Source organism: Trachypithecus francoisi, unplaced genomic scaffold (genome assembly GCF_009764315.1).
Source record: "Trachypithecus francoisi isolate TF-2019V2 unplaced genomic scaffold, Tfra_2.0 Lachesis_group16, whole genome shotgun sequence".
NCBI lineage: Eukaryota > Metazoa > Chordata > Mammalia > Primates > Cercopithecidae > Trachypithecus > Trachypithecus francoisi.
Window position 1 is genome coordinate 62,530,901 of NW_022681461.1, and position 24,233 is coordinate 62,555,133.

The 24,233-nt window shown below is 40.2% G+C and overlaps 1 protein-coding gene across 2 annotated transcripts in view; it reads right to left on the reverse strand.

The window, feature by feature from the left end:
* DDX58 (DExD/H-box helicase 58) overlaps window positions 1-24,233 on the reverse strand; it is a 75,304-nt gene that overhangs the window by 26,235 nt on the left and 24,836 nt on the right. The window contains exons 2-11 of one of the 2 annotated variants that reach the window (XM_033237540.1): window positions 19,841-19,975; window positions 11,683-11,864; window positions 10,293-10,440; window positions 8,899-9,018; window positions 6,613-6,720; window positions 6,057-6,210; window positions 5,292-5,550; window positions 4,816-4,978; window positions 2,558-2,662; window positions 239-396 (exon numbers count right to left, since the gene is read on the reverse strand). In XM_033237540.1, the coding sequence (XP_033093431.1) occupies window positions 239-396; window positions 2,558-2,662; window positions 4,816-4,978; window positions 5,292-5,550; window positions 6,057-6,210; window positions 6,613-6,720; window positions 8,899-9,018; window positions 10,293-10,440; window positions 11,683-11,864; window positions 19,841-19,975 (1,532 nt within the window). Of the gene's footprint in view, window positions 1-238; window positions 397-2,557; window positions 2,663-4,815; window positions 4,979-5,291; window positions 5,551-6,056; window positions 6,211-6,612; window positions 6,721-8,898; window positions 9,019-10,292; window positions 10,441-11,682; window positions 11,865-14,337; window positions 15,003-19,840; window positions 19,976-24,233 lie in introns of those variants that run through there. The other variant, XM_033237541.1, reaches the window with a different exon arrangement.

A 24,233-nucleotide genomic window follows, 5' to 3' on the forward strand; every position in this document is an offset into this window, starting at 1 on the left:
CAAGGCATAGAATCTGAGCCTTTATTTCAGTCCTGTTGCCTGGAGTGTGAAATTTCAGAAAGTAAACTGAGATGCTGCTGAACGGGAAAACTTCTGGAGTTTGATTCATAAGAACTTTCTGGAAAGGTTCCTAAGCGAGCTCTTGAGGACAGGATAAGAAGTTGTTATCTTGGCTTCCAGGGTGCCACTCCCAGTAGGTGCTGCGACCAGAATATGACTCTTAAAAGGAGGAACATACCCGCAAATGTGAAGTGTATAAAAACAGGGCTTTACAAATCCTGCTCTCTTCATCTTTGTCTGGCATCTGGAACACCATGCATGCTTTCTGAACTGTAACAATCCATTGTTCATATTTCTGTGTTCCAAATTCCCTATTTTGAATTTGAGAAAAGTTTTCTGTAAAAAATTAAAAAAAAAAAAAGTTTGTCACTGTGTCATATGGTCATTTAGGTTATAAACAGGCCTCACCCTTTCATTTTCTTTTCTTTCTTTTTTTTTTTTCTTGAGGCAGAGTCTCACTCTGATGCCCAGGCTGTAGTACAGTGGTGCGATCTTGGCTCACCACAACCTCCGCTTCCCGGATTCAAGCGATTCTCCTGCCTCAGCCTGCTAAGCAGCTGAGACTACAGGCGTGTGCCACCAAGCCTGGCTAATTTTTATATTTTTAGTAGAGACAGGGTTTCACCATGTTGTCAGGCTGGTTTTGAACTCCTGACCTCAGGTGATCTGCCTGCCTTGGTCTCCCAAAGTGCTGGGATTACAGGCGTGAGCCACTGCACCCGGCCTAATTTTCTTTCTTACTCTCTGCAAACAGGGTATTCCTCCATGAAATAGTCTTAAGTAGCCTTTTGCAAAAAGGCAAGGTACCTGAGGTGGGAGGAGTAAGAAAATAGAAACTCACGTCACCATCTCTCCATCCTTTGCTACTTCCCCAATTCAAACCACATCATTGTGCTGCTGGATACTATGACAACCTCCAAACTGGTCTCCCTTCCTCTTGCCTTGTTCCCTCTACCCCATTCTCTACCCAGTGGTTAGAGGGAGTTTGCAAAATTGCAGATGAGAAACCATTCCACTGCTTAAAAGCCTTTAGTGGGTTCCTGCAGCCAAAATCCTGCTCCAGCTCACAGGCTCCTCCCCATGTTCCGGCCTCTGCTTGCTTTTGCTTCTCATTTCCGGCCATTCTCCTTTCCGCATTCTGCAGGGCTAAGGGAAGTCCCCATACTCTTTCTAGTGTCCTGGCCTTTGCATGTGCTATTCCCTGTCCCTGAAACACACCTTATTATCCCTACCACAGCAGCTGCTTTAGTATTATTATTACTCATCTAATTTTGGCCTTACCATCAGACTAGAAATGCCCTGAGGCCCGGGGCTGTGTCTTTGGGTTCATGCTGTATTCCCATCACCTGGCACATTCCTTAGCACTAAATGAATGAACATACACATGAACACATTCAGGAAATTGCTAAATCAAAAGGATTCAGGTAGGGAAGTAGTAGAATATAACACTGGAAAGATAAGTAGAACCTGGTTGTTCAGGCAGAGCTCAGACTGCAGGTTAGAGGCGTGAAGATTATCCTGTAGGCAAAGGGTTTTTAAGCAGGACAGGGACATGATAAAATGTATTCATGAAGACTAACTAGTTCATGAGGGGTTGAATGGAAGAGAGAGCGGAAGTGGGCAAAATCAGCTAGAAGGCTGTTAGAACAGTTATAATAGCAATTGTGAAAGAAAAGGGGAGAGAAAAGCAAAATACGTGTGAGAGAAGGAGAGACTCCATGAGGTGTCTTACAGACGTCACATTTAACGTCTCTAAAACTCAAAACTCACCTGTACCTGCCAATGCTTCTAGTCCTGATACCAGGACCACCCACTGGCATTCATACAAGGGCCTAAGCCAGACGCCTCGGGGGGAGTCAGCCCCTTCCTCCCCTTTCTCATCCCCACCCGAATTCGGTTAGCCATCCAATCATAACACTCAAGTTAGAAGCATCTCACATGTGTCTCCTTCCTTCTCCAGTCCATCTCCACTTCCTCTCTTTGGTCCTTCTCATTCACTGGTATCTTTATTACATCACTAATCAGTTTTAAATCTTCACTTTTTTCCCCATTGTTTTTAGGATAAAATTCAAATCCAGGCCCTTCACTGTCTTCCCCTGGCCCATCTCTAGTCGCACTCCTTTAGCGCTGGGAAATGTGCTAGGTGATTGCCTCTAGGTATAAATCTGAGCCAGCAGAGGAATGGCGGTTTCATTCAGGTAAACAGGAAAGTCAGGAGGGAAAGCTGATTTAGAAGGTAGAGAAAGCAATGAACTGACTTAAGTATGGTTATTTTTCAGGTGCGTGTGTCTGGATGAACTTATTTTGGATTTAAAAAGGAAAAAAAGAAAGAATAAAGGAGGACATATAAGGCTCCTAAATAACCTATAATCAAGGAAGACAATCTCTGCATATGCTCTTGACATTGTCTGAACTAAGGAGAATGCAAAAAGACCACAGTGAACAATAAATGGCTATTCCCAAGTAGAGAGAACACAAAATATGAGATTTATCTCACCGAGGTCTTTGCAGATTCTCTTCGCCAGACTCTCTGTGTCCCTCATCAGCTGAGCTATGATGCATTTAAATTTGTCGCTAATCCGTGATTCCACTTTCCTGAAAACTAGAGACATTAAAAAAAAGAAAAAAGAGTGAGTATATTTTCAGGAAGGACAGACTGTACTTCAAAGTAGATATCTCTAAAACCTTTTTCTGCCCTTGATACTTCCTTTGAAAAACCTAAGGTTCCAAGCTCACTGGCAGGTAGTCCAGATGATATAACAAATGCTCAAAATGCAATGGCTCCCTGTTGCTTCTTGTACTGATTCTAACATCTGTCTTTCATGGTGTAGGTCTAACTAACTTCTTTTTTTTTTTTTTTGGATTGAGACAAAGTCTCAGTCTGTCACCCAGGCTGGAGTGCAGTGGTGCGATCTCAGCTCACTGCAATCTCCCTCTCCCGGGTTCAAGTGATTCTTCTGCCTCAGCCTCCCAAGTAGATGGAACTACAGGCACCTGCCACCACGCCTGGCTAATTTTTGTATTTTTAGTAGAGACAGGGCTTCACTATATTGGCCAGGTTGGTCTCGAACTCCTGAGCTGGTGATCCACCCGCCTTGGCCTCCCAAAGTGCCAGGATTACAGGTGTGAGGCACTGCACCCGGCCTAACCAGCTTCTTACTGTGGCTGTCCTGTTACCTCTTCTCTGATGAGGCTGGCATCTCTCATGTCTCTGCAAGTGCCACAATCTAACCCTGTCTCTGTGCTTTGACAGTCTCCCTCCTGCCACAGCCCCCAGCGGTATTCACACTGATCCTCCATTTATCAGTGTATTATTTCAGCCTAATTATTAATTGCCTGCAATGTGCCATGCTTTGATTATAGACAGTTGAAAGAACACACTTCATGCTCCATACAGGGCTGTGATCTTAAGGGAGAGAAATATACATAGCTAACTAACCACAGCAGTTCTCTAACGGAAGTACATGTAAAGTGTGGCCAGGTGTGGTGGCTCATGCCTGTAATCTTAACACTTTGGGAGGCCGAGGAGGGTGGATCACTTGAGGTCAGGAACTCAAGACCAGCCTGGCCAACATGGTGAAACCCTGTCTCTACTAAAAATACAAACAATTAGCCAGGTGTAGTGGCACATGCTTGTAATTCCAGCTACTCAGGAGACTGAGGCAGGAGAATCACTTGAACCCAGGAGGTGGAGCTTGCAGTGAGCTGAGATCGCACCACTGCACTCCAGCCTAGGCAACAGCGCAAGACTCTGTCTCAAAAAAAAAAGAAATTGTACACGCAAAGTGTCATAAAACACAAGGAAAGTAACACCTAACTCTTCCAGGGAAGTCAGAGTTGTAGAATAAATACAGGAAGAAGAAAGAAGAAAGCAAGAGTAGTCATATATATTCCATCACAACTTGGCAAAGAAAAAAAAAGCGCAGTGATGTACAAAGGAAGCACAGACAAAAGGTTGGAGAGAGAAAGCACATGGCATGATTGAGTAGCCCAGAGGAATGCAACATGGTTGGGTTTATGAATATTTGAAGGTGATGAAGATCAGAGGGCAGGAGGAACTAGACTATAAAGAAATTCATATGTGACACTGAAAAGTTGGGACTGGGTACATCAAACTCCTTACTCACAAGCAGCCTTCAAAAAGGAACTTATCTACACCACTCCCTATTACAGGTGTATTTGTTCTACCTCAGACATACAGTCACATACTACTCAGAGAGCAAGGGTGAAGTCATATATATTCTCTGTATCCCTCTCTTCCTTGCAGGGTTAGCATAATAATAACATCAATAAACAGTTGTTAGTCTTATTAAAAAATCATCTCTGATCGTTTGAGGAGTGACATAATGAATTCAGATCATTCCATTTCAACTAAAATGATCAAATACATATTCAAACATGATGACCACACAGGGACAGAGCATGGGAAAAGGCTGAGTGAGCCCAGCTCTTGGCTATCTGATGTCTAAATTCTCTCATCACCTCTTTTGCATTGCTAGTACATTTATAAGAGGTTTTTGGAACCAAAGAGGAAGAATGTTTGCTCTCTACAGGCCACTTCTGAGGTTCATCCATTGCTTGGGATCGGAGCTCAGTTAGAGAGGCTAAAAATGTGACTATTACTCAAGTTTGGGGTTAAATATTTTCTACTAAACAGAGAAAGAGTCAAAGTTCAGTGTTCGTCTCGATGGCTCTGAACTAGAGGTAGCAGAGAGTAACAAAATCTCAAAGGGCTTGTTACTGGATCCAACTTACACTTCTGGGGCTTATAAACAACTTGCTCCAGTTCCTCCAGGTTGTCTTTGACTGTTGCTATCACTGACGCATCAAGAGAAGCACACAGCTTGCAGATATAATCCAAGGCTTCATCTGTGTCTTTGGCATCCCCAACACCAACCGAGGCAGTCAGCCCAACGACCTGTAAGGAGCATTCAAAATCATGAGATGTCTGAGAAATGGTACCATGTTTCCACAACCCCTCATACAACTTTCCTGCTGGAGTACAGTTTTTGTTTTTTTGTTTCTACTAACACACAGTGTATGGCACATGGAGGCACATAATGCATATTTACTAAGTGAACAAATGAATAAAGGAAACAAAATTCATAATGAGTTGCACAATATGGACTCGGGACTTGAGAAGGACATCTTCAATGTGGCCACAAGAGTAAGAAAATAGGAGTTAGGAAGATTATAGCTCTTCCAAAGTATTCGCCTGACTTTGGAGATACCTGGGGCAGTGGGCCTGAAGATCCTCCAAGTTTCTGATCTAGATAATTAAACATGATCATATTGTATGGGTGTTGTTTACTGGTGTTGTGGCATTCATCAAATATCATCAAAGTAAAGACGGACAGTGATGGAATCGTTCCCTTTTTAAGGTTGTTCACAAGAATCTGCGGAGTTAAAATGATGATGTCATTGTTCTCAACAATCTGTTCCACCGGTACGTTCTCAGCTGTTGCTCCAGAAATACCTGTAACTCTATACCTGGGAAATGACAGAAATTCCATATTACCAACCACGATGTGAATAAGGAACCACAAATATGAAACGGTAGCTCAGAACATCAACTGATTAAATTCTCTGAGTCCAAAAGGAGTAGGCAAGTCCTTAGCACAGAGCCTGACACATAGTAAGTGATCAATAAATCCAAGCTAGTTGTAATTTATAGTAGCATATGTTAAGTCACTGAGAAAAGAGTACGTAAAAGAATAATATCAAATAAATTATAAAATCACTAAAGAAGTTAAACGTGTCCCATAAACGTCAGATTTATCCCTGAAGTTATTTACTCCCCATACAAGGGCAAACCAGGGGAGTTTAAGCTTTCTGGTACATCTAACAAAAAAAGACTTGAATCCATGAAGGAATTACATCTGGATTATATAAAAGCTGAATCTAATTTTTTATCATTGTTTTTCAAAACCAAACAGAGAACACATCAATTAACACAAAGCTGGAGAAAAAGAAATTGAAGCAACTATTATACCTACCCAAGTCTTTCAAAGTATTTTGAGAATATAGATTCCTGCTGTTCATATACTGGGATCTGATTTGCAAAAAAGACAACTTTCCCCTTTTGTCCTTGTGGGAATTTTTTAAGATGATGTTCACATATAAGGACTGAAACCAGGGTTTTTCCACAACCTTTTAACATGTAAGGAAAAAAGAAAACATGTAACTCATATATTAGATATTTCTCTAGAAAGGCATTTATTTTTGGCTCTTCTAATACCACTGAGCTGACTAATTAATTGATAATTTAGATGGGTTAACAGTTACAGGATTTGCACTATGACTAAAAAATATCAAGCTACTTCCTAGGTGCATGCAAACAGCCAAGACCCAAAAGCAAGCTAACAGAGGGCACTTTTCTTACCTTCTCATGTCCCATAAAATACATAAGGACATTAGTAGGACAGTTTTCTCAAAAGACACATGGAATAAGGAAAAAACTGAAACTTGCCCATTCTGTCCCAGTATTCAACAAAAGAAAAAAAAAAAAGGAAGCAAACAGAAAAACGATGTAAGTAATGGCAACAGGCTTACCTGTAGGAGCACATATTATTGTGTTTTGTCCTTTCTTAGCAGGTAAAGCAAGCTCTAATTGGTAATTTCTTGGCTTAAATGGGCTGTACAAGTTTGTATCAGACACTTCTGGAATACAAAAGGAGCAAAATTACCAAATAGTTCCTGCTCTGAGGAATCACGGTAACAGCTACAGTCTAATGTCCACAAATTCTGACTCCAGCAAGGAAAGCCTCACTGGAGAAAGTTTAGAATCCTTTCTTTTGGTAACCACTCTTTCTTTTCCACTGATTTGAAGTACAGAATTCTCTCAATGACAAAGTATTGAAGGCAAGAAGGAAAAGAAAAACAAAAACATGAATTATTTTTTATAAAATCATGGAAGGCTAACAAAGAGAAACCAAAGCAAGAATGGCTCAATTCAGGGTAAGACAACCTGTCCACTAAAGGCAATGCTGTATGGAAAAAAGCAACAAATCCTCCCAAGATATTTGAAGAAAACCAAACTGTCAACATTGGATTCTCAAAGCAATTTCATATTAAGGCACAATAACACTTTGTCGTTCTTCAGGTTCTCAAACGATATTTTCTCTCGACACAACCAGAAGTTTTAAAAAATAATCAAAGGCTTTATCTCAATAACAGGTAGGCATATAAAATGTTAAGAGCTAGCAAAGACTTTGGAAATTATCTACTGAGTCTAACCTGCCCATTTTAGAGAAAGGGAGAATTTCTAAAAGGTTAAGTGAATTAACCTCACACAAAAGACATGTAAGAGCCAGGCGCAGTGGCTCATGCCTATAATCCCAGCACTTGGGAGGCTGAGGTGGATGGATCACTTGAGGTCAGGAGTTTGAGAACAGCCTGGCCAATATGGTGAAATCCCCATCTCTACAAAAAAAATACAAAATTATCCAGATGTGGTGGCATATGCCTGTGGTCCCAGCTACTTGGGAGACTGAGGCAGGAGAATTACTTGAACCCAGGAGGCCAAGGTTGCAGTGAGCTGAGATTGTGCCACTGCACTCCAGCCTGAACAACAGAGCGAGAGACTCCATCTCAAAAAAACAACAAAAGACATGCAAGAATCTTCACATGTCAGAAAATTCAAAGCAACTCATATTCATTGATTTTATTGTTTTTTTTTCTTTATTTTTCCAAGGGGTAACAGATTTTATTCTGAAATGACCAACAACAAAACAGAACAAAAATACTTGTAACATTCAGTTGCAGAAGCAATCTGCACATTTTCTCTTTATGATGTTATCCTAATATCATTTTTCTTCTAACACCACTCATTATTAATCCTAATTTCCTTCCTGATACTCTTTTATAAATAATTTTTTATTATGGCATATTATACAACTTTCTGGTCTCATAAAGCCATCAAGAAAATATGCTTTGAGAAGCATACGGGGGCCTCACAGGGCCACAGCTAACTTACACAGTGCCTCTGTGTAAATGAGAAAAAGGAGCTTCTCCTGGAGGACACAGCCCCTCAATGCACCGTGTGGCAAATGCACAGGCTGGATCTCAGCCCCTACTCAATTCTCAGCTGGGTGCATTTGGGTAGCACACTAACTTCATCATCTTGCAGGGCAGCCCAGGGGTCCTAAAAGGAAATTGAGCAAGTGGCTCAGAAATAGAAGTAGTATTTCTGGCCGGGCGCGGTGGCTCAAGCCTGTAATCCCAGCACTTTGGGAGGCCGAGACGGGCGGATCACGAGGTCAGGAGATCGAGACCATCCTGGCTAACATGGTGAAACCCCGTCTCTACTAAAAAATACAAAAAACTAGCCGGGCGACATGGCGGGCGCCTGTAGTCCCAGCTGCTTGGGAGGCTGAGGCAGGAGAATGGCGTAAACCCAGGAGGCGGAGCTTGCAGTGAGCTGAGACCCGGCCACTGCACTCCAGCCTGGGCGGCAGAGCGAGACTCCGTCTCAAAAAAAAAAAAAAAAAAAAAAAAAAAAAAAGAAATAGAAGTAGTATTCTTTAGAAAGCAAGGCTGATTTAGGAATTCATAGACATCAGGTTTTGGTGAAGACTCTATTCGCATTTCCACCATAGACATGCACATACTTTCTTAGTGGTAAAAGAAGAAAAAAAGATAGTAAAAAGAAGAAAAAAAAGTGGAAGAACTGGAAGGAGAGAATGGCATTCCAAATATAGAAAAAGTATCTATTGTAACATAAATTCTCTTTTCTTTCTTAATTTTCCTTACAAACCTTTTCACAAGGCTGTGACTTTGGGTACCACACCAAACACCAGAAGAGCACCATTATGGAAAAGAACAAACAATGCCGGGTACCTGAAGGTGGACATGAATTCTCACTAAGATTCTGGCATTCTGGATCTTCTTGGTAGAAAATCTGTATGTCAGAAGTTTCCATCTTATCCTCGAGATCTTCTGTTTCAACATCTTTTATACCTTTGTAAGATCAAAAAAGTCTTAGAATCTTCACATAATCTGATTATAGTGTTGATGGTGAAAGCTCCACAAAAAGGTCATAACACTAAGATTTTTAACTTCTATTAAAATTTCTCACAACCACTCCCCTTCACCTTTTAAAACAGTTAAAAGAATCACTTTGAGTTTCAAATCTCAATTTGGAGTTGGCCTCCAGTGTAATTTAGAGCTATATTACTCAAAGTGTGGAACGCATTGCCCTACTGAATCAGAATCCACATTTTAACAAGACCTCCAAGGGATTCGTATGCACCAAAAAAAAAAAAAAAAAAAACAATAGAAGCATGATTTAGCAGACATTTCTGACTGACTCTTGACCCAGTAAATCAGACGTGTATTTATACAGACAGTTTCTGAAACAACTTACGATCCAAAGAAGCCTAGGAAAGCTAAGACCAGATATTCAGATGTTTACCAAACTCAGACTTTGAAACAATGCTCTGAGTGTCAGCTTCAAGGAACCAGGCCGGGCGCGGTGGCTCAAGCCTGTAATCCCAACACTTTGGGAGGCCGAGACGGGCGGATCACGAGGTCAGGAGATCGAGACCATCCTGGCTAACACGGTGAAACCCCGTCTCTACTAAAAAAATACAAAAAACTAGCCGGGTGAGGTGGCGGGCGTCTGTAGTCCCAGCTACTCGGGAGGCTGAGGCAGGAGAATGGCGTAAACCCGGGAGGCGGAGCTTGCAGTGAGCTGAGATCCAGCCACTGCACTCCAGCCCCGGGCGACAGAGCAAGACTCCGTCTCAAAAAAAAAAAAAAAAAAAGAAACCAAATGATGGTTCAGACACTTAACCACAACCAATTCTTTCACCCGTCGGATTCACTTCCAGATGGCTTCCAGTAAGAGAGGCGATGTCTATCAAGAAATCTACTCTGAAAAGGGGGTAAGTCCTGGAGTTTGAACCTTTAACTCTAGAATTCTCAAGCTATTTCTCTGATAATCTAAACTTAGATTGGGAGTTTGGATTCTGTCTTCCCCAAATCGTTTGGGCCAGATGGGCTAATTCTGGATGAGAGTGGTTTTCCCCAGTCCATTTTTAGGGGTCATATGCAACCAAACTAATTTTGTAGGCAAGTAACTGCCTCCCTCCCAGAATGCACCTTCCTGCTGGTCTCGCACTAGAGATGTAGCTCTGGCTCTCTGAGGGGAAAACGCCTCTGATGGGATGTGAGAGACCAGTTGGAATGAGTGAAGCCCTAAGTAGAGCTGTGAGGAGGGTACAGTGTCTTACCGTTCTCTACAGTCCACAGTTCACTGAACTTGTTCCTCTCTCTCTCCAAAGCAAGTTTCAAAGTTTTGGGCCAGTTCTCCTTGTCTGATCTGAGAAGGCATTCCACCAATTTCTCTGCACCTGCCATCATCCCCTTAGTGGAGCAAATCTAAGCAAAGCAACTGTAGTTTATTGATCAATTATCTCAAAAGCTTTCCCTCTATCAGTTTTGACTGAAGAAATGTCAGTTCACGTACTATCTGATTTAAAGCCATTGTACATTACGGTTCAATGGGTCATATTCATGACAGTTTTTTCCCCGTCCAACACATCTTTTAAGATACTTTTTCCTTCATCCTTTCCTTTACACTAGATGTCACTGTGTCAAGCCAAGCCTTCTCATCGCCTCTGAGTTCTTACACCTCTCCTCATCAGCAATATGAGGAAAAGAATCATTTGACAACTATTCCCAACATGGGTATATTGGCATATAGCAATATGTGGAAACAGATAACAAAATACTAACAATTTTTTTTTCAGGGTTGAGGAATTTGTATGACTTTTACTAATCATAATAACTAAAGCTTATTGTTCACATACTCTGTGCAAGACATACATGAGTACTTTATATATATTATCTCATTTACATATCTCATTACCCTTATAAAAGTACTATATTAATAAGGTACCATTATTATTTCCATTTTACACACAAGGAAACAGATATTCAGAGAAACTAAGTAACTTGCCCAAGATCATACTGCTAGTAAGTGGTTGAGCTATGATTCTAACGAAATTCATCTGTGTTCAGAGTCTAAACACTTAACTGCTAGAGTCTGTAGCCCTTTCTCATCTGCTCATCTGTTCAATTTAAATTTGCATAAAACACTGTTCACAGACTATGGTGATTTTAACTGAAAATAGGGCAAACTTCAAAAAAACTTTGTGACACAAAAATTACTCAGTTCACATTAAAAGTACTATTCTGGCTGGGCGTGGTGGCTCACACCTGTAATCCCAGCACTTTGAGAGGCCGAGGCAGGTGTATCACGAGGTCAGGAGTTCGAGACCAGCCTGATCAACATGGTGAAACCCCATCTCTACTAAAAATACAAAAATTAGCTGGGCGTGGTAGCGCGCACCTATAATCCCAGCTACTCAGGAAGCTGAGGCAGGAGAATCACTTGAACCCAGGAGGCAGAGGGTGCAGTGAACCGAGATCGTGCCATTGCACTCCAGCCTCGGTGACAGAGCGAGACTCCATCTCAAAAAAAAAAAAAAAAGGTACTATTCTATGAGTACTTTTGTGGGTTTCAGTGATCTTTCTCAGGTCTAAAACAGTATAGAAAACAGAAGACACCTCCCATGTTATTATTATTTCCCCCAATTTTAGTACTTTATATTAACTTACCTGTAGAATTTCTTCACATTCCTGATTAATTAAACATTCAGACAGATCAGAAAGGATATCTGTTGGAATAATTCTGGTTTTAAATTCTGGTTGTAAACGTTTTAAAAGTAATCTATACTTCTCCAACTTTTCAATTTTTTTGAAATCCCAACTTTCAATGGCTTCATAAAGTCCAGAATAACCTGAAAAGAATGAAAAAAATGTGGACTTTTTGAAACCAACTGAAAAATACTTTGAGATTAGTATCATAGAAATCATGTTTGAATGTATGGTGGTAGAATTCAAAAACTATCTGTAAATTACCCCCAATTGTCATTGATTTTTCAAAAAGAAAACAGTATTCATTTTAGTCACCCAACGCTTTAGGCCTTCTAGCAATATTTATTATCTATTGGGAAAAAGTACTAAGGACAACTTTGAAGTCTTACATTTTGATCTCAGTATAAAATCTTTCTTACAAAGTGCCCCATGGACTTCACCTATAATCCCTGATTTGTCTTTAAAGAGTCAACAGGTTTATTATGTATCTTCTCAGTGGAAAACAGTAAAGAAGGCAAAAAGAAATATAAACCTTAATTCCTGACCCCAAGGAACTTTCTAATTTTTCTAAGATAATATTAAGTAAATGGGAAATGTACTTAATATTATTCCACATGCCTTTAAAAGACATTTATTTAAAAATCATATTTAGAAAGTTCAGAAAAAAATACTAATGGCCAACAAACATACATAAGATGTTCAACCTCATTCTTTTTTAAAATTGTAGTAAAAAGCAGATAAAACATTTACCATCTTAACTATTTTTAATACAGTTCAGTAGTGTTAAATTCATTTTGTTATAAAACAAAAATCCAGACCTTTTTCACCTTGCAAATCTAAAACTCTATAAAACAACTATTCCTTTTTTTCTCCTCACCCCTGCTCCCGGTAACCACCACTCTTTCTGTTTCTTTTTTCTTTTTTTTTTTTTTTGAGACTCCGCCCAGGCTGGAGTGCAGTGGCCAGATCTCAGCTCACTGCAAGCTCCGCCTCCCGGGTTCATGCCATTCTCTTGCCTCAGCCTCCGAGTAGCTGGGACTACAGTAGGCGCCTGCCACCTCGCCCGGCTAGTTTTTTGTGTTTTTTAGTAGAGACGGGGGTTTCACCGTGTTAGCCAGGATGGTTTCGATCTCCTGACCTCGTGATCCGCGCGTCTCGGCCTCCCAAAGTGCTGGGATTACAGGCTTGAGCCACCGCGCCCGGCCCACTCTTTCTGTTTCTATGAATCCGACTACTTTAGATAATTTATATAGGTGGCAAAATACAATATTTGTCTTTTTGTGACTGACTTACTCCACTCAGCACAGTGCCATGTGCCAGGATTTCCTTTTCTTTTTTTTTAAGGCGGAATAATATTCCATTGTATGTGTATATCACATTTTGTTGATCCATTCATCACTGATGGACATTTGAGTTGCTTCTACCTTGTAAGTGATCATGAATAACGCTACTATCAACATGGATGTGCAAATATCTCATCAATACCCTGCTTTCTTTTGGAAATACACCAGAAGCAGAATTGCTGGATCATATGGTGTTATATATTTTCAATTTTTTGAGGGACTGCCATACTATTTTCCATGGCTGTTATACCATTTTACAATCCTACCAATCAGGCACAGGGTTGCAGTTTCTCCACATCCTCAACCATATGCATTATTTTCTGTTTTTATTTTTATAGAAACCATTGTAATGGGGGTGATGTGATATCACATAATGGCTTTGAATTTCTCTGATGATTACTGATGTTGAGTATCTTTCCATATACTCATTAGCCATTTGCATACCATATTTGGATAAATGTCTATTCAAGTCCTTTGCTTTTTTTTTTTTTTTTTTTTTTGAGATGGAGTCTCGCTCTGTCACCCAGGCTGGAGCACAGTGGCATGATCTCGGCTCGCTGCAACTTGCACCTCCCGGGTTCAAGTTATTCTCCTGCCTCAGCCTTCTGAGTAGCTGGGACTACAGGCGTATGCCACCACACCCGGCTATTTGTATTTTTATTAGAGACAGGGGTTTGTCATGTTGGCCAGGCTGGTCTTGAACTCCTGACCTCAGGTGATCCACCTCCCTCAGCCTCCCAAAGTGCTGGGATTACAGGCATGAGCCACCACGCCCAGTCCCTTTGCCTATTTTTTAATTTGATTTTTTTGTCTTTGAGTTGCAGGAGTCCTTGATATAGTCTACATATTAACCCCTTATCAGGTATAGGATTTGCAAACATTTTCTCTCATTCCATGGGTTGACTTTTCACCCTATTATGTCCTTTGAGGCAGGTAAGTTTCATATAGTCCCATTTGTCTATTTTTTTCACTTTTGCTGCCTATGCTTCTGATATCATGTCCAAGAAATCATTGCCAATTCCAATGTCATGAATTTTTTCTCCTATGCTTTCTTCTAGGAGCTTTAACAGTTTTAGGTCTTATATTTAGGTCTTTAATGCATTTTGAGTTGATTTTTGTATAAAGTGTGTGATGGTTAATTTTCTGTGTCAGCTTGACTGGGCAAAGGGATGCCCAGATAGCTGGTAAAACATTATTTTTGGGTGTGTCTGTAACGGTGTTTTCAGAACAGATTATCACTTGAATCAGACTGAATAAAGAAATTCACCCTCACTGATGTGTGCAGACATCATTCAATCCATTAAAGACCAAAAGAGAACAAAAAGGGAGAAGAAGGGCAAATTCTCTTTTCTTGAGCTCATCATTTCTCTTGCCCTTGGACATCAGAGGTCCTGGTTCTCAGGCCTTCAGACTCTGAATTACACCAACTGCTCTTCTGATTCTCCAGATTGTGGACAGCAGATCATGGGACATCTCAGCCTCCATAATCACGTGAGCCGATTCCAAAAATATACATGTAAGTAACAATGTGTATACATATCTCATCATGTATACACACAAATATATCCTATTGCTTTTGTTTCTCTGGAGAACTGTAATACATGGTATAAGTGTCAAAATTCATTATTTTGCATATGGATATCCAGTTTTCCCAACAACATTTGCTGAGGAGACTGTCCTTTCCCCATTGAGTGGTCTTGGTATCTTTGACCACATACTTGAGAATTTATTTCTGGGTGCTCTTTTGGACTGTTTCTCTGTCTTTATGCCAGTGCCACAACATTTTGATTGCTACAGATTTTTAATGTGTTTTGAAATCAGGAGAGGTGAGGCCTCCTGGTTTATTCTTCATGATCAAAATTTTACCTATTCGAGATACCTTGAGATTCTCTATAAATTTTGGATACATTTTTCTATTTCTACAAAAAAAAAAAAAAAAAAGCCATGGGGATTTTGATAGGGATTGCATTGAATCTGCAGTTCACTTTTGGTAGTATAGGCATCTTAAGTCTTTAATTCATGAATGGGGATGTCTTTCCATTTATTTGTGTTATCTTTCATTCTTTCAGCAATATTTTGTTGTTTTCAGGGTATGAATCTTTTATCTCCTTGGTTAGGTGTCTTCCTAAGTATTTTAATCTTTTTGATGCTATTATATAAATGGAATTGAAGTGTTGCTTTTGTGTCCTGAAACTTTTCTGAATTAGTTCTAATAGTTTTTTCTAAAATCTTTAGGGTTTTCTACATACAAGATTCTGCCACTGGCCAGGCATGGTGGCTCACGCCTGTAATCCCAGCACTTTGGGAGGCCAAAGCAGGCAGATCACGAGGTCAGGAGATTGAGATCATCCTGGTTAACAGAGTGAAACCCCATCTCTACTAAAAATACAAAAAATTAGCTGGGTGTGGTGGCAAGCACCTGTAGTCCCAGCTACTCGGGAGGCTGAGGCAGGAGAATGGTGTGAACCCAGGAGGCAGAGCTTGCAGTGAGCCGAGATCGCACCACTGCATTCCATCCAACCCGGGCAACAGAGTGAGACTCTGTCTCAAAAAAAAAAAAAAGAAAAAAAAGAAAATTCTGCCATCTGCAAATAGATTATTTTACTTCTTCTTTTCCAATTTGGATACCTTGTCTTTCTTTTCCTTGCCTAACTGCTCCAGCTAGGACTTCCAATACTAAACCTTATTCAATTTTTAAAATAAAAATTAAAAGTACTATTTTTACCTAACAGGTTGGTAAGGGTTAAAATAACTTATAATATCCAGATTAATCATATCCCCAAAGTGGAGAAATAGTGCTTTCTGTGAAGAGAAACAGAAACCAGCCCTTTGGAAAGACTTGCTCCATTGCTGATTTCAACCAACCTCCTGACTGCCCCTCCCTTTAGCAGTTTCAACACAACAACCAACCAGCATTTCTTCCTGATAAGAGACCACCAACCACAGAGTGGGTCTGGCCAGTCTATGAAGGATGTGCAGTGAGAGTTTTCATGTCCTCTGCTTCACCTTCTGACATCAGAGGGCCAAAAACTCCACCCATGGATTATGCTAACACTGCCAGTTTTTGAACATGGGTGCCATGGAAAGGCATGAAGCTCAGCTGCCCAGGTGCATGCTTCTACTTTCATATTCATGACTCATCCTGCAGCTTACTGAATATTTGGTCACCCTGTTCAGCATAAATCCCTGTTTCACTCTTCCCACCCTCAAAGTGCCTGTTTCCTGCTTCTGGCCAGAGGCTACACTTCCCAGCCTGTCAAAATGGCCACCCTACAGACAGACTGCAACCCTTTATGAAAAATAAAGCTCTCCTTTCCAATTTTATGAACTTCATGATTCTTCTGTTGATAGAAAACACCATAGCTCTGAAAACAGAAATGTAAATATTATGTAATATTTGATGCATGTACCAGAATATTTGTAACGTATATAATAAAGACTATAACAAGAAAAGGAACATATGTGAACCCACTATCCGATTTAAGAACCACCATATTCCAGCTGGGTGCAGGGGCTCATGCCTGTAATCCCAGCACTTTGGGAGGCCAAGACAGGCAGATCACTTGAGGCCAGGAGTTCAAGACCAGTCTGACCAACATGGTGAAACCCCATGTCTACCAAAAATACAAAAATTAGCTGGGCACGGTGGCATGTACCTGTAATCCCAGCTACTTGGGAGGCTGAGGAAGAAGAATTGCTTGAACTGGGACCCAGGAGGCGGAGGTTGCAGTGAGCGGAGATTGTAACACTGCACTCCAGCCTGGGCTGTGGAGTGAGACTCCGCCTCAAAAAAACAAAAACAAAAAACAAACAAAAAAACCCACCATATTCCAATACTTTGTGCCTTCTCTTTCCAACGCCTGTCTCCCTGCCAAAGTCACTGCTTCCCTGTATTTAATATATCAATACCTTAATTTTTTTATAGTTGCATATATTTGATTCCCTAAGCAATATGTTAAGTTTAGCTTTTTGGAGCTTTATAAATATTATATCCTATGCCATGTAAGTTTCTCTTTCTTTAAAATTTAACATTACATTTCTACAACTCACCTGAGTTGTCATCTATAGATGTGTTCACACCTTTTCATTGTAGTTTAATGGACCATGTGTAAATACTATAAAATTTATGTATACATTCTCCTCTTAAAAGACATCAGGGTAATTTCCAGTTTTGTTTACTTGCTTTTGTAAGTACAATTATACTATGAACACTCTTATATGCATATTCTGGAATATATGTATAAGTTCTTCTAGGGCACAAACTTAAAAGTGAAACTTTTGGATAGAAGGATACATGACAGCTGAACTCTACAAGGTGATACCAAATTATTTTTCAAAATAGTTGTATCAATTTACACTCCATATAGTGATATTTAAGATTTCCAGCCAGGCACGGTAGCTCACGCCTGTAATCCCAGCACTTTGGGAGGCCGAGGCAGGTGGATCACCTGAGGTCAGGAGTTCGAGGCCAACCTGACCAACATGACAAAACCCCATCTCTGGCCAGGCGCGGTGGCTCACGCCTGTAATTCCAGCACTTTGGGAGGCCGAGGCAGGCGGATCACGAGGTCAGGAGATCGAGACCATCCTGGCTAACATGGTGAAACCCTGTCTCTACTAAAAATACAAAAAATTAGCCAGGCATGGTGGCGGGCACATGCAGTCCCAGCTACTCAGAGGCTGAGGCAGGAGAATGGTGTGAACCCGGGAGGCGGAGCTTGCAGTGAGCCGAGATTGCGCCACTGCACTCCAGCCTGGGCGACAGAGCGAGACTCCGTCTCAAAAACAAAAAACAAAAAAACCCATCCCTACTAAAAATACAATAATTAGCCAGGTATGGTGGTGGGCACTTGTAATCCCAGCTGCTCAGGAGGCTGAGACATGAAAATAGCTTGAACCTGGGAGGCGGAGGTTGCAGTGAGCCGAGATCGTGCCACTGCACTCCAGCCTGGGCAACAGAGCAAGACTCTGTCTCAAAAAAAAAAAAAAGATTTCCATTAAATATCTTCTTTAACCTTAGCACTGTTGGACTTAAGTTTTGCTCTCTGGTAGTTACAAAATGTTATCTCACTGTGTTCCTAATCTACAATTCCCAAATTCCTAATTGGACTGAGAATCTTTTCATACATTTATTCACTTTTCATTCCTTGTATTCATTGAAATGTTTGTCCAAATTTTTTGCTCTAGGTATGTTTTCTTTTTCCAATTGATTTTAAGACCTTTTTAATATATTCTAGATACTAATCCTTTAGTGATTATATATTTTGAAAATATCTTCTCCCAGAGTTTGTGATTTTTTTTTCCACTTTCTTTATAGTGTTTTTGATAAACTTGATGTAAGGAATACAAATTTATTTATGTATTTGTATCCACATGGGCATGAAAGTTAGGGTTTGTTTTTTAAATACAGGGTTTATTTATTTATTTATTTTAATTTGAGAAGGAGTTTCACTCATTGCCCAAGCTGGAGTGCAATGATGCAATCTCAGCTCACTGCAACCTCTGCCTCCTGGGTTCAAGCAATTCTCCTGCTTCAGCCTCCAGAGTAGCTGGGATTATAGGTGCCCACCACCACGCCCAGCTAATTTTTGTATTTTTAGTAGAGACAGGGTTTTGCCGAGTTGGCTAGGCTGGTCTCAAACTCCTGACCTCAGGTAATCTGCCTGCCTCATCCTCCCAAAGTGCTGGGATTACAGGCATGAGCCACTACACCTGGCCCAGGGTTTGTTTTTTAAATGCAGGGGTCTCCCTATGTTGCCCAGGCTGGAGTGCAGCAGCTCACTGCATCATAGCTCACTGCAGCCTCAAACTTCTGGACTCGGGCAGTCCTCCTGCCTCAGTCTCCTGAGTAGCTGGGACTACAGGTGCATGCCACCATGTCCAGCTTGAGTTTGTTTGGTTTTTAATATTATTCTGTTTATCAATGCTATTTTTTAATAGCTCCTCCTTTCCCAGTAATCCTCCTTTCTCAGTGATGTCTAATAATATCAGGTTTCCATAAAGACATGGGCCTAATTAAAGGGTTTCAATGGTCAGTTTGTCAGTGCCAGAACCAACATTTCACTGTCTTAATGCCTGTAGCTTTCTAACAAATGCCTACAGGTAGAAAGAAAAGCCCCAATCTACTAAACTTGTCTTCTTTAGGGGTGTCTTGACTACTGTTGGGTCATAATTCTTCCATATACATTGTAGAATCAACTTGCCACACTCTTTGAAAAAGTATGTAGGATTTTTATTAGAATTATATTGAATATACAGATCGTTGTAGCGAGAAGTGACATTTTTTATGATCTCAAGCCTCCTTCTCTATGTGATGGGTATGTTTTTCCATTTAGGACTTCTTTAATATCTTTCAATAACATTTTTATCATTTTCTCCATTCAGACCTTATACATCTTTTGTTAGATTTATTCCTAAATATATTACAATTGTTATTATTAGAAATACTTCATTTTGGATTACATTTTTTGTTTGCTTCCATTGGGCAGAAATGCAACTAATTTTTGTATATTAGTTTTATATCCAAATAATCTTGCAAAACTCTTCCATTAGTGACAATAATCTCTCTGCAGATTCTTTTGCTGGATGTTTCAGGTAAACAATTATGTCATCTGCCTAAACACAGTCTTTACATTGCCTCAGACTAAGAGGCATGAACTCTAAGTGGATACTTCAAAATTAATAGCTTTTCACTTTTACAGTATTGTCAGGCAGCAAGGTTTTGTGATTTGTGATTTAAAAGATTTGTGATTTGTGATTAAAAAGAATGAACTAACCTGCATGGTCTAGGGCATCCAAAAAGCCACGGAACCAGCCTTCCTCCTGGAGCTCCAACAGGAACTTGAGAAAAAGTGTGGCAGCCTCCACTGGGCCCTTGTTGTTTTTCTCAGCCTGAATATACTGCACCTCTTCTACAAACAGAAGCAAAAATGACTCATCAAATTGCAGAACTATTCATCATTAGAAGAAAAACCAGAGAAGGAACACAAGACCTTCCCAAATAGCGACAGGAACTGTAACAAGTCGCAGCATTGGAAGAATCTTTAGAGAAGCAGCAAAACCTCTGCCCAGGCTGACTATGCCCATTCTTCACCAAGCCACTCTTCCCATCCTCTCTGGAAACTTCCAGTTTGGTGTGGAGGTCTGAGCACACATTCTAGAAAAGGAGTTTCTTGAAGATGTGTAAAAAAATCTCCCCGCAAAAAGGGAGAAGTCATGATGGCCTCAAACTATCCTCCTGTCTCAGCCTCTCAAAGTACTGGGATTAGAGGTGTAAGCCACAGCACCCAGCCTCTAGAAAAGAAATTTTTTTTTAATTAGTTGGGTGTGGTGGCTCACACCTGTAGTCTCAGCTACTTTGGAGGCTGAGGTGGGGGGATCACTTGAACCAAGGAGTTCAAGGTTCCAGTAAGCTATGATGGCATCACTGCACTCCAGCCTGGGAAACAGACTGAAAACTTGTCTTGAAATAGGACAAGCAAAGGAGAAGGAAGTAAGGAAGGGATACTTTCATGGTCTTTTTGGGAGAAAACTATCTACCAACTGCTGGTGGTCATTCTAACTTTGTACACTAATTTCATACCTGAGGAGTAGTAACAAAAATGCTACCTTGGTATGACCTAATACTTGATAATTTTCTGGGGTTTTTTCAATTGTTGATGGAATGCAAATTCCAAGGGAGTAATAAGCAAGTTGTCAGGCTGGTGAACCACTATATTCTCATAGATTAGAAGAAGACCTAGCACGTAATAGACAATAAACAAAGAAAGGTATGTTTAATGAATGAAGGAAGAGAAGAAGGAATGCCTTATAATCTTGCTCTACTTAAAAGCATCTCTGCCAAGGTCTCTGTCTTGACAACAATAAAATCAACCCTTTCAAAAAATAAAATTCAGTGGTTTTTGGAACAGTGAATCCATTAGTACTATCTAATTTTAGTAGATTTTCATTACTATAAAAAGAAAACCTATATCCATTAGCAGTCATTCCCTACTTTCCCTCTCCTTAGCCCCGGGCAAACACTAATCAAATTGAGTCTCCATGGATTTGCCTATTTTACACATTGCATATTAACGGAATCATGCAATACATAGTCTGTGTCTGGCCTGTCTTACTTTGCATAATGTTTTTAAGGTTTAACCATGTTGTAGCATGTTATTATTCATTCCTTTTTATTGCCAGATAATATCCCAGTGTATGGATACACCACATTTTGTTTATCCACTCCTCAGTGGCCATTTGAGTTGTGTCCACATTTTGCCTATTACAAATAGACATGCTATGAACATTCATGAGCTATTTTATGTGAAGATGTATATATTCATTTCTCTTGAGTATACACATAGGTGTGAGATTTCTAGTTCTTATGGTAACTCCATTTTTAACGTTGTAGGGAATTGTCAAGCCATTTTCCAAAGGAGCTGCACCATCTTACATTCCCACCAGTAATCTAAGAGGATTCCAATTTCCACACATCCTTGCCAATACTTCTTATCATCTTTTTCATGTTAGCCTTCTGTATGACTTTCCTGTGGCTGCAATAACAAATTAGGACAAACCAGGTGGTTTAAACAATAGAAGCTTATTCTCTCTGTTCTTGGAGGCCAGAATTGTGAATCACGGTGTCAGCAGAGTCATGCTTCCTCTGAAGGCTCTAAGGGAGAATGCATTCCTTGCCCTTCTAGTTTCTGGTAGCCTCTGGCATTGCTTGGCTTGTGACAATGCTCCCTCCAACTGTGCCTTCTGTTTCTCTGGCTTGTGGCCATATCACTCCAGTCTCTGCCTATGTTTTCACACAGGATTCTCGTCTCTATGACTTCACATGGCTGTTTTCTTAGAGGGACACCAGTCAGATTGAACTAGGGGCCTGCCCTACTCTAGTATGACATCATCGTAACCAATTACCTCTGTAAAGACACAATCTCCAAATAAATCACATTCTGAAGTACTGGGAATTAGGATTTGAACATATCTTTTGGGTCGGGGGGACACAATTCAACCCATAACAGCAACCTATCTTGTCACCTATCCCAGCTTCCCTGGACCCACAATCCTACCGTATTCCATTGAGTCAGTTCATTCTGTTCCTAAGCCCAGTCCTTACAGCTGTACTTTTGTTCCCAGGCCTCCCTGCTGCTTGAGCTTCCTTTCGATATGCTACCAGCCATTACAGATATTCCACGTGGAGACGCAAATTTATCCCAGCCACAGCTACCGCCTTCCCAGATAAACTGTCTTGCAGTATCCTGGGCAGTTCACATTTACTTTGCCTGTGGTCAGGCCCATCCCACTACCTGGCCCCAATATCTGCTGCTACAGAGTAGTGACAATTTTCTCAAAAGCATCGACAATGCAGACAAAACCTCTTCTTTAACAGTATTTCCCATGGCCTTTGCTGTCCCAGGGCCCACTGTGATGCCAACCTCAGCTTCTCAAGGTAGAATTTCTTGATCCCTTCTCTGCTTTCTCAGTCTCTTTACTGACTAAAGCTCTTTACTGACTACTGACTAAAGCACTTACACTGCATAGTACGTAGTAAATGTGGGCCTGTCTTCTACCTGAGACTGTGACTTGGAACATTTGTCTTGTAATCATCAGCACAGTACCTGGCTCATGCATGTGTCCAGAAAGTGCTACCAAAGGAATGGATACTCAGAATACTGCCCACCTGGTGCCTCTCCAGAATCACGCTTGGCCTTTGACTCCAAAATATAAAAAACCTGAGGCTGGGCGTAGTGGCTCGCACCTCTAATCCCAGCACTTTGGGAGGCTGAGGTGGGTGGATCACTTGAGGTCAGGAGTTCGAGACCAGCCAGCATGGTGAAACCCCATCTCTACTGAAAATACAAAAATTAGCCAGGCGTGGTGGTTAGTGCGTATAATTCCAGCTACTCGGGAGGCTGAGGCAGGAGAATCACTTGAACCCAGGAGACAGAGGTTGCCATGAGCTGAGATCGTCCCACTGCACTCCAGCCTGGGCAATAGAGCAAGACTCCATCTCAAACACACACACACACACACACACACACACCTAGGTCTGCCTTGAAACATCCTGGACAACCTGTGAGTAAGAAAAGTCCTGCAGCTTCCAGGGAACCATGCAAGTTCTCTAGGAGAAACATGGCTTCAGTGCTCCTTTTCCACGATGTAACTAGTGTCAGTAATCACAATATCTGATTGCAGAGAGGGTTATAGTAAATGAGATGCTAGATGTGGGCATGGGAAGAGTGTTGATAAGCTCCCTTTGCTTTCCACGGACGGCAAAATATATGAATCAAAAGTTTTATATCCAGCCATAACACTCATTAGTGTCTCTGATCCCTGACCAAATCTTCACTGATAAAATATACTTGTTACGGCCAGGCACAGTGGCTCACGCTTGTAATCCTAGCACTTTGGGAGGCTGAGGTGGGTGGATCACTTGAGGCCAGAAGTTCAAGACCAGCCTGGCCAACATGGTGAAACCCTGTCGCTACTTAAAAATAAAAAATTAGCCGGGCATGGTGGCTGGTGCCTGTAATCCCAGCTACTCAGGAGGCTGAGGCAGGAGAATCACTTGAATCCCAGAGGCGGAGGCTGCAGTGAGCTAAAAGCTAAAATCCCACCACTGCACTCCAGCCTGGGCAACAGAACAAGACCGTCTCAAAAACATATATATGTATTATACATTTAATACATTTAATAAATATATAAAATATATATAGTATATAATTATATATGATATATATATGTAATACTGATATATTATAGATGATATGTCATATATACCATACAATATGTGATATATATATATATTTTATATATTTATTAAATTATTAAATGTATAATTTATTACAATTTATATGCTATAACATATAATATATAAATTATAAATTATATATAAATATATAAACATTTATATTAATAATTATATATTTGTATAATTAGATATAATTAAATTTATATTTTTATATAAACTAAAATTATTTATTTTTATTTATAATAAATTTATTATTTTATATAAATATAAATTAAATTTATAATTTATAATTTTTAATATATATTATATATAATTACATATATTATATAATAAATTATATATATTTATAATATATACTATGTATCATATATAGTATATGATATATAATATGTGTTATATAATATAATATATAGTTATATAACATATATATT